General features: G+C 48.3%; 1 protein-coding gene across 1 annotated transcript in view; it reads left to right on the forward strand.

Annotated features, from left to right (window-relative positions):
• Positions 1-12,453, forward strand: part of LOC310770931 (SH3 domain-binding protein 2-like) — a gene marked incomplete at both ends in the record, with an annotated part of 47,551 nt that extends 35,098 nt beyond the window's left edge. Inside the window, 8 exons of the mRNA XM_083663630.1 lie at positions 338-594; positions 709-1,065; positions 1,261-1,334; positions 6,355-6,460; positions 10,798-10,853; positions 11,402-11,477; positions 12,157-12,216; positions 12,316-12,453. Coding sequence (XP_083519756.1) covers positions 338-594; positions 709-1,065; positions 1,261-1,334; positions 6,355-6,460; positions 10,798-10,853; positions 11,402-11,477; positions 12,157-12,216; positions 12,316-12,453 — 1,124 coding nt within the window. The remainder of the gene's footprint in view (positions 1-337; positions 595-708; positions 1,066-1,260; positions 1,335-6,354; positions 6,461-10,797; positions 10,854-11,401; positions 11,478-12,156; positions 12,217-12,315) is intronic.
• Positions 12,454-13,191: the final 738 nt, after the last annotated feature.

The raw sequence follows: 13,191 nt of genomic DNA on the forward strand, positions 1-13,191 counted from the left end.
CTGTTTGACAATTTTGCTGCAGTAAAAATTATTGAAGACTGGAAACTTTATCTTATATAAAACAGATGTGGACAAAGTCTTCCTGCATACAGTAATTTGCAGTGGAAAAAAGGCAATAAATCTCAATATATCGTAATACTATTGTATCGACTCAAGTATTGTGATAATATTGGATGCTGGGACATCTGATGATTCCTACCCCTAGTATTCCCCCGGACCATGCTGTACAGTAAGGAATTTTAAGGGGTTTGAGTCTAGTATTGGTATTGGTTTATTGGTTTATTGGTTTATTATTGGTGTATTACTTCACATCACTGATTGGATGTCTGTGTTCCAGGCAAACCCACCGGCCCGCCCCCGTCCTACCCCCCTCCCCCAGTGCCGGTGGCGCTCCAGCACCGCCAAGACTCCTGCGCCACTTTCCTCCAGAAAGGCCCGCCCCCTCTGGTCCCCCTGCACAGCAAGACGTCCTGCACCAGCCCACTGCCCAAGAAGCCCCCTCCCTCTTTCCCCCTGCCCTGCGTCCAGAAGCCCTCTCCCCCTTTCCCCCCGCCCTGCACCCAGAAGCCCCCTCCCTCTTTCCCCCTGCCCTGCGTCCAGAAGCCCTCTCCCCCTTTCCCCCCGCCCTGCACCCAGAAGCCCCCTCCCTCTTTCCCCCCGCCCTGCACCCAGAAGCCCCCTCTCTCTTTCCCCCCACCCTGCACCCAGAAGCCCCCTCCCTCTTTCCCCCTGCCCTGCATGCAGAAGCCTCCTCCCTCTTTCCCCCTGCCCTGCATGCAGAAGGACCCCCCGCCCAAGGCCCCGCCCCCCCTGCTGCCCCCCCACCTGCAGACGCTCTCCTTCTCCACCCCCCCTCCCCCGCCGCCGCCCAACGCCAATAAGCGCTCGCTGCCGCTTCGGATGGCGTCCATGCAGGAGCCCAGCACAGACAAGGGAGGCGGGAGGCATCTGCCCGCCGTGGTTGTTCAAACCCCCGCCACTCTGCCCATCTGCCACCAATTAGAGAGCAGGATGGTCCTGAACGGCCCCTCCTACAGCTGCGCTGGGGGGAGCCACTCGCCGGGCGTGAGCCGTCACCCCCCGCTTCCTCCCTCTCCTAATGCCCGTGCGTTCCTCCTCGCCCCCCGAGCCGGGACGTTGGACCCCCCGCTGCTCGCCCACACGCCCCCCTCCCTCCACACATCCCCCTCCCTCCACACGCCCCCCTCCCTCCACACGCCCCCCTCCCTCTCTCCGCTTCTGAAACCTGCATCCCACAAGCCCGAGCCCCCATCGGCCAGCTGCAAGCCCCTCATCCCCACAGCCAAGGCCAGGCAAGGAGGAGCCTTGCTGCAGTAAGTTCAACGTACATGCGCATGGGTGTGTGTGTGTGTGTGTGTGTGCCCCTTACGTTTACATCAGTGCCTATGACATCATCAGTGATGTCACAATGCCTCCTATGACATCATCAATGACATCATCAGCCTTATGACATCACTGATGACATCATCAGTACACTACGCGTCTGTGCTGTAGCCGTCATTAAAGGGAAAATGACACAGATGCTGCTTGCGGTCTTAAAGGGATATACACGCAAATGCTGCATCAGGTATCAATGGGTTAAATGATATTATTTTGAAAGTTTTAACAGGAAGATGCTGAGCCTGGGTGGCAAAGTTTTAACAGGAAGATGCTGAGCCTGGGTGGAAGCCATGTGAGAAGGCAGAAGGGAGGGGGAACAGAGAGCCTGCAGCCGTGGAGAAACTGAACGAGTTGAGAGTGCGATCTAAAAGTTTAAAAGGCGATGTGCTGCTGCTACGTACCCCATGCTGCTTAGCTGGGTTTAAAATGGGACTTTAGGTGTAAAAAAGGTATAAATGATGGTGTAAATACAACTGACTTCAGTTGTTTTGGAGAAGGTTCCTCTAGAGTTGTGCTGGCAACTGGCAACCTCCCTGTGTGTTACTGTATATGGACAAACTTCACCTGTGTCTCAACTGGCATGAGAGGGAGGAGGATTATCACAGAATTGCCATTTTTGGGTGAACTGTTTTAACAGACGGGCCTGTCTGATGTGTGGCACACAGTAACTCTGTTCTGTTTGAACAGATGGGCCTGTCTGATGTGTGGCACACAGTAACTCTGTTCTGTTTGAACAGATGGGCCTGTCTGATGTGTGGCACACAGTAACTCTGTTCTGTTTGAACAGACGGGCCTGTCTGATGTGTGGCACACAGTAACTCTGTTCTGTTTGAACAGACGGGCCTGTCTGATGTGTGGCACACAGTAACTCTGTTCTGTTTGAACAGATGGGCCTGTCTGATGTGTGGCACACAGTAACTCTGTTCTGTTTGAACAGACGGGCCTGTCTGATGTGTGGCACACAGTAACTCTGTTCTGTTTGAACAGACGGGCCTGTCTGATGTGTGGCACACAGTAACTCTGTTCTGTTTGAACAGACGGGCCTGTCTGATGTGTGGCACACAGTAACTCTGTTCTGTTTGAACAGACGGGCCTGTCTGATGTGTGGCACACAGTAACCCTGTTCTGTTTGAACAGACGGGCCTGTCTGATGTGTGGCACACAGTAACTCTGTTCTGTTTGAACAGATGGGCCTGTCTGATGTGTGGCACACAGTAACTCTGTTCTGTTTGAACAGACGGGCCTGTCTGATGTGTGGCACACAGTAACTCTGTTCTGTTTGAACAGACGGGCCTGTCTGATGTGTGGCACACAGTAACCCTGTTCTGTTTGAACAGACGGGCCTGTCTGATGTGTGGCACACAGTAACTCTGTTCTGTTTGAACAGATGGGCCTGTCTGATGTGTGGCACACAGTAACTCTGTTCTGTTTGAACAGACGGGCCTGTCTGATGTGTGGCACACAGTAACTCTGTTCTGTTTGAACAGACGGGCCTGTCTGATGTGTGGCACACAGTAACTCTGTTCTGTTTGAACAGACGGGCCTGTCTGATGTGTGGCACACAGTAACTCTGTTCTGTTTGAACAGACGGGCCTGTCTGATGTGTGGCACACAGTAACCCTGTTCTGTTTTAACAGACGGGCCTGTCTGATGTGTGGCACACAGTAACTCTGTTCTGTTTGAACAGACGGGCCTGTCTGATGTGTGGCACACAGTAACTCTGTTCTGTTTGAACAGACGGGCCTGTCTGATGTGTGGCACACAGTAACTCTGTTCTGTTTGAACAGACGGGCCTGTCTGATGTGTGGCACACAGTAACTCTGTTCTGTTTGAACAGACGGGCCTGTCTGATGTGTGGCACACAGTAACTCTGTTCTGTTTGAACAGACGGGCCTGTCTGATGTGTGGCACACAGTAACCCTGTTCTGTTTGAACAGACGGGCCTGTCTGATGTGTGGCACACAGTAACTCTGTTCTGTTTGAACAGACGGGCGTGTCTGATGTGTGGCACACAGTAACTCTGTTCTGTTTGAACAGACGGGCCTGTCTGATGTGTGGCACACAGTAACCCTGTTCTGTTTGAACAGACGGGCCTGTCTGATGTGTGGCACACAGTAACTCTGTTCTGTTTGAACAGACGGGCCTGTCTGATGTGTGGCACACAGTAACTCTGTTCTGTTTGAACAGATGGGCCTGTCTGATGTGTGGCACACAGTAACTCTGTTCTGTTTGAACAGATGGGCCTGTCTGATGTGTGGCACACAGTAACTCTGTTCTGTTTGAACAGACGGGCCTGTCTGATGTGTGGCACACAGTAACCCTGTTCTGTTTGAACAGACGGGCGTGTCTGATGTGTGGCACACAGTAACTCTGTTCTGTTTGAACAGATGGGCCTGTCTGATGTGTGGCACACAGTAACTCTGTTCTGTTTTAACAGATGGGCCTGTCTGATGTGTGGCACACAGTAACTCTGTTCTGTTTGAACAGATGGGCCTGTCTGATGTGTGGCACACAGTAACTCTGTTCTGTTTGAACAGACGGGCCTGTCTGATGTGTGGTACACAGTAACTCTGTTCTGTTTGAACAGATGGGCCTGTCTGATGTGTGGCACACAGTAACTCTGTTCTGTTTTAACAGATGGGCCTGTCTGATGTGTGGCACACAGTAACTCTGTTCTGTTTGAACAGACGGGCCTGTCTGATGTGTGGCACACAGTAACTCTGTTCTGTTTGAACAGACGGGCCTGTCTGATGTGTGGCACACAGTAACTCTGTTCTGTTTGAACAGATGGGCCTGTCTGATGTGTGGCACACAGTAACTCTGTTCTGTTTGAACAGATGGGCCTGTCTGATGTGTGGCACACAGTAACTCTGTTCTGTTTGAACAGACGGGCCTGTCTGATGTGTGGCACACAGTAACCCTGTTCTGTTTGAACAGATGGGCCTGTCTGATGTGTGGCACACAGTAACTCTGTTCTGTTTGAACAGATGGGCCTGTCTGATGTGTGGCACACAGTAACCCTGTTCTGTTTGAACAGACGGGCCTGTCTGATGTGTGGCACACAGTGACTCTGTTCTGTTTGAACAGACGGGCCTGTCTGATGTGTGGCACACAGTGACTCTGTTCTGTTTGAACAGACGGGCCTGTCTGATGTGTGGCACACAGTGACTCTGTTCTGTTTGAACAGACGGGCCTGTCTGATGTGTGGCACACAGTGACTCTGTTCTGTTTGAACAGACGGGCCTGTCTGATGTGTGGCACACAGTAACTCTGTTCTGTTTGAACAGACGGGCCTGTCTGATGTGTGGCACACAGTGACCCTGTTCTGTTTGAACAGACGGGCCTGTCTGATGTGTGGCACACAGTAACTCTGTTCTGTTTGAACAGACGGGCCTGTCTGATGTGTGGCACACAGTGACCCTGTTCTGAACAGATGGGCCTGTCTGATGTGTGGCACACAGTGACTCTGTTCTGTTTGAACAGATGGGCCTGTCTGATGTGTGGCACACAGTAACTCTGTTCTGTTTGAACAGACGGGCCTGTCTGATGTGTGGCACACAGTAACTCTGTTCTGTTTGAACAGACGGGCCTGTCTGATGTGTGGCACACAGTGACCCTGTTCTGAACAGATGGGCCTGTCTGATGTGTGGCACACAGTAACTCTGTTCTGTTTGAACAGATGGGCCTGTCTGATGTGTGGCACACAGTAACTCTGTTCTGTTTGAACAGATGGGCCTGTCTGATGTGTGGCACACAGTAACTCTGTTCTGTTTGAACAGATGGGCCTGTCTGATGTGTGGCACACAGTAACTCTGTTCTGTTTGAACAGATGGGCCTGTCTGATGTGTGGCACACAGTAACTCTGTTCTGTTTGAACAGACGGGCCTGTCTGATGTGTGGCACACAGTAACCCTGTTCTGAACAGATGGGCCTGTCTGATGTGTGGCACACAGTAACTCTGTTCTGTTTGAACAGATGGGCCTGTCTGATGTGTGGCACACAGTAACCCTGTTCTGTTTGAACAGATGGGCCTGTCTGATGTGTGGCACACAGTAACTCTGTTCTGTTTTAACAGATGGGCCTGTCTGATGTGTGGCACACAGTAACTCTGTTCTGTTTGAACAGATGGGCCTGTCTGATGTGTGGCACACAGTAACTCTGTTCTGTTTGAACAGACGGGCCTGTCTGATGTGTGGCACACAGTAACTCTGTTCTGTTTGAACAGACGGGCCTGTCTGATGTGTGGCACACAGTAACTCTGTTCTGTTTGAACAGACGGGCCTGTCTGATGTGTGGCACACAGTAACTCTGTTCTGTTTGAACAGACGGGCCTGTCTGATGTGTGGCACACAGTAACTCTGTTATACTTGAACAGATGGGCCTGTCTGATGTGTGGCACACAGTAAGTTAACCCTGTTCTGCTTGAACAGACGGGCCTGTCTGATGTGTGGCACACAGTAACTCTGTTCTGTTTGAACAGACGGGCCTGTCTGATGTGTGGCACACAGTAACCCTGTTCTGTTTGAACAGATGGGCCTGTCTGATGTGTGGCACACAGTAACCCTGTTCTGCTTGAACAGATGGGCCTGTCTGATGTGTGGCACACAGTAAGTTAACCCTGTTCTGCTTGAACAGATGGGCCTGTCTGATGTGTGGCACACAGTAAGTTAACCCTGTTATACTTGAACAGATGGGCCTGTCTGATGTGTGGCACACAGTAAGTTAACCCTGTTCTGCTTGAACAGATGGGCCTGTCTGATGTGTGGCACACAGTAACTCTGTTATACTTGAACAGATGGGCCTGTCTGATGTGTGGCACACAGTAACTCTGTTATACTTGAACAGATGGGCCTGTCTGATGTGTGGCACACAGTAAGTTAACCCTGTTCTGTTTGAACAGACGGGCCTGTCTGATGTGTGGCACACAGTAAGTTAACCCTGTTCTCCCCTCAGAAGAGCATCTCCAGAGGGACAGAGCTTCCGGACCTCAGGAGAGAACCAGACCAGAGACCCGGCTCAACCCGGCGGAGAGGAAGAGCCTGACGACGACTACGAGAATGTAAGAGCTTTCCCACTAAACTAGAATATGATTGCTTTCCCACTAAACTAGAATATTATTGCTTTCCCACTAAACTAGAATATTATTGCTTTCCCACTAAACTAGAATATTATTGCTTTCCCACTAAACTAGAATATGATTGCTTTCCCACTAAACTAGAATATTATTGCTTTCCCACTAATCTAGAATATGATTGCTTTCCCACTAAACTAGAATATTATTGCTTTCCCACTAATCTAGAATATGATTGCTTTCCCACTAAACTAGAATATTATTGCTTTCCCACTAATCTAGAATATGATTGCTTTCCCACTAAACTAGAATATTATTGCTTTCCCACTAATCTAGAATATGATTGCATGTATTTTAGTAGCACAGGAATGAGTCTGGAACACCTGGGGCCGGTTGCACCAAGTGGTCTTAACTATGCCTGGTCGTAACTCCTACGTCGGTCTTAGTTAAGACCAGTCTTTAGAGTGGATTTACGCCTGTTGCACCAACACGGCTTACTCTGGTCTTAACTACGCTGGTCGTAGCAATGCGCGTTCATGTGAATTGTCGGGGAATGCCCTCTGATTGGCCCACATGTGCCTCGCGCCGTCACCCACTACTGTATGTGCGTCACTACACCCTCCCTCCTCCCACCCCCCTCCTCCTGTGGAAGCCCCGGGGGAAAATGGCGGCGGCGATTAGTGTCAGGGAGTCTGAATGAAATTGAATGTAACGTTCCCAATTCTATGTATTACATTCTAAAAAAGTAACGGCAACATTTGGGAAGGCTAAGCCACACAACTAGTTAGTTATAATCTAACGTCGTGCTTTCAAAGACGGCGAACTGGCGGTGTTACGACGATGACGGTCAAAAAGGTCTCCGCGGAGATCTCTGCTACGCCTCCTCCTGACGAGGCGTAGGAGTTACGCCTGGTCTTAGTGAAAATAAGGCTTAAGTCGTCTTGGTGCAACCGGCGTAGCTGTTAGGTCGTAAAGTTACGACCAACTGTTGGTTGGTCGTATCTTAAAGTGTGGGGCGCGCCCCACTTGTGGGGCGCAGTGGTATTACAGGTGGGGCGCGGGTGAAATCCGCGGAACCAATGTTTTAGCCCATTTTTAGGTCGGACTTCTTTTCCCCGTGAGGAAATAAACAAACCCCGCGCTTCCGTATTGACATGTTCAAATTTCATCAGACAGACTGGAGGCTGTTTTAGTGTTTTAGATTAGTGCACAATGAAGAGACATTTGGCAGGGACAAACAAGGAGTCGGACGGCGGCAGTCAACAAAAACAACCGAGACGAAAATATGATGACGCCTATCTTGCTCTGGGATTCACAGTCAATGCGGTAGGAGACGAGGAGAGACCAGTCTGTGTTCTCTGTCTGAAAACTCTGGCAGCGGACAGCATGAAGCCTAACAAAATTGACACTTGGAGACAACACACCCCACTTTCGTCAATAAGCCACTCGGGTTCTTTCAGAGGAAACTCGGTGAATACCGCAAGCAGGAAAATCGCTTTGTAAAAGTGGCATCAGTGAACAGCAAAGCACAACTAGCGTCATACAAGGTCGCATACAGAATTGCACAGTGCAAGAAGCCGCACACCATCGCTGAGGAGCTCATACTCCCAGCAGCTATCGATATGGTGTCAACTATGCTGGATGAGACCAGCGCTGCAAAATTGAAGACTATCCCGCTGTCCAATGACACAATTGCAAAACGTATATGTGACATTTCAAATGACCTCGAGGAACAACTCACAGAACAACTGACAGACACACGTTTCGCCTTACAAGTGGACGAGGCTACGGACAGCAATAAAGACTGCTTGCTTATCGCCTATGTTCGCTTTGTCACGTCGGAGTCACTGAGTGAGGATTTGCTGTTTTGCAAGTACGTTACAAGCAGAGCAACAGCTGAAGAGCTATTTAAGCTTCTGGACAGTTACCTGACAGAACACGGGCTGAAATGGGAGAACTGTGTGGGTTTTTGCACGGATTATTATTATTATTTTCTGCACAGGTTGCACTTTATTATTCTTTTGAAAAGATTTACAGTGGAAAACAGGCTCATTGCAGCCCTTAATACTGAGAAAACTTGAGTCCTCACAATTATTATTATTATTTTCTGCACAGGTTGCACTTTATTATTCTTTTGAAAAGATTTACAGTGGAAAACAGGCTCATTGCAGCCCTTAATACTGAGAAAACTTGAGTCCTCACAATTATTATTATTATTTTCTGCACAGGTTGCACTTTATTATTCTTTTGAAAAGATTTACAGTGGAAAACAGGCTCATTGCAGCCCTTAATACTGAGAAAACTTGAGTCCTCACAAATGTCTGCACTTATTATTTTCTGCAGGTTGCACCTTATTATTGTTTTGAAAAGATTTACAGTGGAAAACAGGCTCATTGCAGCCCTTAATACAGTGATAGTGACTTGAACTCACAATTAAGATATTTAAATTTATTTTGTTTTGTAGAGGTTGCACTTTATTGTTATTGTTTTTGAAAAGATGTGCAGTGCAAAACAGCCAGAATATAGAAATGAATGGTCATTATGTCAATAAAAGTTAAACTTGGACCGTTTTGTTTCAATTTTGTTGGAGCGGTGGGGCCCGAAAGATTTTCTTCCTCCAAAGTGGGGCCTGACAGAAAAAGTTTGAGAACCACTGGCTTAAGACCAGTGTAAGACCAGTTGGTGCAACCGGCCCCAGGATGGTAGCACTTCCAGCTCTTAAAAGTCAATGGGATTTTTGCATGGGAATTTCAGTTCAATGCATAAATAAGGTAACCTGACGCTGCCAGATGGACGGTATAGCTCCACATAGGTTTCACTAAACCAGTCGATCTGGGAATGAAGTCACCAGACCCGCTGACGGAGGCGGGCACTTTTTCCAAGCTACTTGGCAGGTGATTGGATGACCCATCTGTCTATCACCGCTGGTGGGTGTTAACTTCAACCAATCAGATCGCCGAAGGTGCCTGTGGATGATCTGCGTGGTATTCATTGATTGAGTCCTCACGGTCGTAAAGTCACCTTCGAAGCATTTAGTTAGATTATAACGAACTAGTTGTGTGGCTTAGCCTTCCCAAATGTTGAGGGTCGTTTTTTAGAATTTAATACATAGAATTGGGAACGTTACATTCAATTTCATTCAGACTGCCTGCCACTTCCGCGGCGGCAGCCATGTTGACGAGTGAAAAGAACTACAAAGACCATGTACCCACTACTTGCCCAGACGAGCCAGAGCCTGCCTACGGCCGCCGCTGATTCGTCGAGCCGGCATGGCTCAACCTATCATCTTAACTGCCTGTGCGGGTCCAGACCGTCACGGAGAACCAAATGAAATGTGAGTTCACGTGACGGGCGGTTTACCAGGCTATAAATAAGGTCTGTGATTAACAAAAGTTTTTGAAACAGCAAAGTTTGTGTTCAGCAAGATAATCTTCGCAAATGAGGTGCACTTTCATGATTTGGGAAGGGAACATGCTTGTTTTCTACGGACCACAGTAAAAATCACATACATGTACGTCTGTATTTGATTTACATTTGATAAAACAACAAAAGTCATTGCGGGAAAACCCCAAGGATCCAGAGATTCTGCAAGAATCTGGATCATATCTGCAGCATATCTGGAGATTTTTTGGATGCTTTATGCCAGTTCAAATACTGAGCCATTTGCCTCATACTGTGCCCAAATACACCTAATGTTGTAATATCTGAATGTGCCCTCATGCCATATTGAAATATGTGGACTCAGTAGGCCTATGTGGCTAGAATATGACCAAATCTGTGACATATAGTCAAACAAAAACAGGGCACAAACCGAAGACAAAAGACGTTTCACGCAGCATCTGCAAAATAAAACATTTGAATGCATCTCTGCCTCTTTTCCAGTCACTTCTTTGACTCCTCGTGAGTCCCGAGTAGGATGGTTAAACTCACCCCCCAGTATAAAAACCCCCAGTCCTTCACGTGGACGACGTGAGTTCGAATCTGACCCGAGGTCCGCATGTCATCCCCTCTCTCTGTCCCCACCTTTCCTGTCTGCCTACTGGCAAATAAAGGCAAAAAGTGCCCCAAAAATAATCCAAAAAAAACAAACAGCTCCGCCTAGCGAGCTTGGCTCTTTTGGCATGGTGGTTAGCGTGTGCCCTTTGGAAGTGGGAAGCCGGTGGATCGAATCCCGCTCCACCCCTGGGCAAGCCTTTAACATGGGTTGCTGCCACAACTGTCAACACAACGCAGGTTACATTTTCATGCTTATAGACTCTTTGTTCACTTATAGACTCTTTGTTCACATTGTGTTTGAGCCGGTGATGTCTTGTCTTCATGTCCAGGTGCTGCTGCCAGAGTCTGTGTTCATCGACACGACGGAGACCTGCAGCGTGGAAAGGTAGACGTCACTCTGCTTTCACCAACTTCCTGGAAATAGAACTACTGTACTGCCTCAGCTGCCCCCCCCCCCCCTGCTTTGCTGTTTAGCAGGGTATTCTCCCCCTCTAGTGGCAGAGAATGAAACAGCAGAGATGGTGAATGGCCTGCTGGTATAGTTTAGCATTTTTGCATTTGAATTGTTTGATCAACCAGATTTGTATGTTATTCCCAGGTTGTATTGTTATTACCGTTCTCTTAGTTTTTCCTTCCCCTAGTATTTTAACCTCGACATGCTTTGGCAACACTAATTGAAATTGAAATTTAATTGAGAAAGATCTGGAAGAGAGAGAGAGAGAGAGAGAGAGAGAGAGAGAGAGACATAATGTGTCTGTGACTGTGTGTGTGTGTGTGTGTGTGTGTGTGTGTGTGTGTGTGTGTGTGTGTGTGTGTGTGTGTGTGTGTGTGTGTGTGTGTGTGTGTGTGTGTGTGTGTGTGGGTGTGTGTGTGTGTGTGTGCGTGCGTGCGTGTGTTTCTGACTGCTCATATTGGTGCTGCTTGTCCCTCCAGGTTGTTCCGGGACAGCCGCTGCCCCCCGCAGGACGGCCTGTATGGTATCAGAAAGTCCGGCACTAAAACCTCCAAGGTACAAAATGAAGACTTTCATTCATTCATAAATTCATCTAAAAGAGATCAACCATACAACACAAGGGGCCAGAGGCTGCATCCTGCCTGTTTGTTGCATCATGGAAGATACTGTATTTGTTGAATTGTTGGAAATACTTTTTTTTTTACACCAGAGATGTTTGTTACATTGTTGGTTGCAACAGATGTGATAGATATGAGGTCATTTTGTTCGAGGTAATGATGAGGAAATGGGGAACACCTGGTACTGGTAGAGTGTCAGTGTGCACCATAAAGGCTTCAGTCTTCAGTTCCCACAGTACTGACTACAGGACTCAGGAGATATTCAAATATCTTCCATGCAGGACCAACATGTTTATAATCTGTATATAATATCATACAGATTATATAAAGATGTTTTCTTCAGTCTCCAGGTGCAGGTCTGCTTTGACCCCTAACGGTCTTTCCAGTCCTGATTTATGATCTGTATTTAATATAATATAATATAATATAATATAATATAATATAATATAATTAAATATAATATAATATAATATAATATAATATAATATAATTAAATATAATATAATATAATATAATATAATATAATATAATATAATATAATATAATATAATTAAATATAATATAATATAATATAATATAATATAATATAATATAATATAATATCCTTTGCTCACCAGGTGCTGGTGGTGTGGGACGTCAGTTTGGGCAAAGCCAGAAACTATAGACTGTTTGAAGAGGTAAGAAACCTTTTACTTTATGTGTCTGGCTGCCGCCAACCCATAATCACATTGATAATAATGATTATTATTATGAATAATATTCACTCTCTGTCACAGGAGCAGTGTGTGTTTCTGGACAATGAGGCGAACTTCCCCTCCCTGGCAGCTCTGGTTGAACACTACCACAGCCACCCGCTGCCCCACCACGGGTCCCTGTGCCTCCAGACGCCTTACGGCTACTCCCCGCCCAGGTGACCATGGACCTCTCTGTCCCTGCCCAGGTGAACATGGACCTCTCTGTCATGCCCAGGTGACCATGGACCTCTCTGTCATGCCCAGGTGACCATGGACCTCTCTGTCAGCCAGGTGACCATGGACCTCTCTGTCAGCCAGGTGACCATGGACCTCTCTGTCCCCGCCCAGGTGACCATGGACCTCTCTGTCATGCCCAGGTGACCATGGACCTCTCTGTCATGCCCAGGTGACCATGGACCTCTCTGTCCCCGCCCAGGTGACCATGGACCTCTCTGTCATGCCCAGGTGACCATGGACCTCTCTGTCATGCCCAGGTGACCATGGACCTCTCTGTCATGCCCAGGTGACCATGGACCTCTCTGTCATGCCCAGGTGACCATGGACCTCTCTGTCCCCGCCCAGGTGACCATGGACCTCTCTGTCATGCCCAGGTGACCATGGACCTCTCTGTCCCCGCCCAGGTGACCATGGACCTCTCTGTCAGCCAGGTGACCATGGACCTCTCTGTCAGCCAGGTGACCATGGACCTCTCTGTCATGCCCAGGTGACCATGGACCTCTCTGTCCCCGCCCAGGTGACCATGGACCTTTCTGTCCCTGCCCAGGTGACCACGGACCTCTCTGTCAGCTAGGTGACCAGGGACCTCTCTGTCCCCGCCCAGGTGACCATGGACCTCTCTGTCACCCAGGTGACCATGGACCTCTCTGTCACCCAGGTGACCATGGACTCTGGACTCTG

This window comes from Poromitra crassiceps, assembly GCF_964638095.1.
Source record: "Poromitra crassiceps genome assembly, contig: HAP1_SCAFFOLD_264, whole genome shotgun sequence".
In the NCBI taxonomy this organism is placed as follows: domain Eukaryota; kingdom Metazoa; phylum Chordata; class Actinopteri; order Beryciformes; family Melamphaidae; genus Poromitra; species Poromitra crassiceps.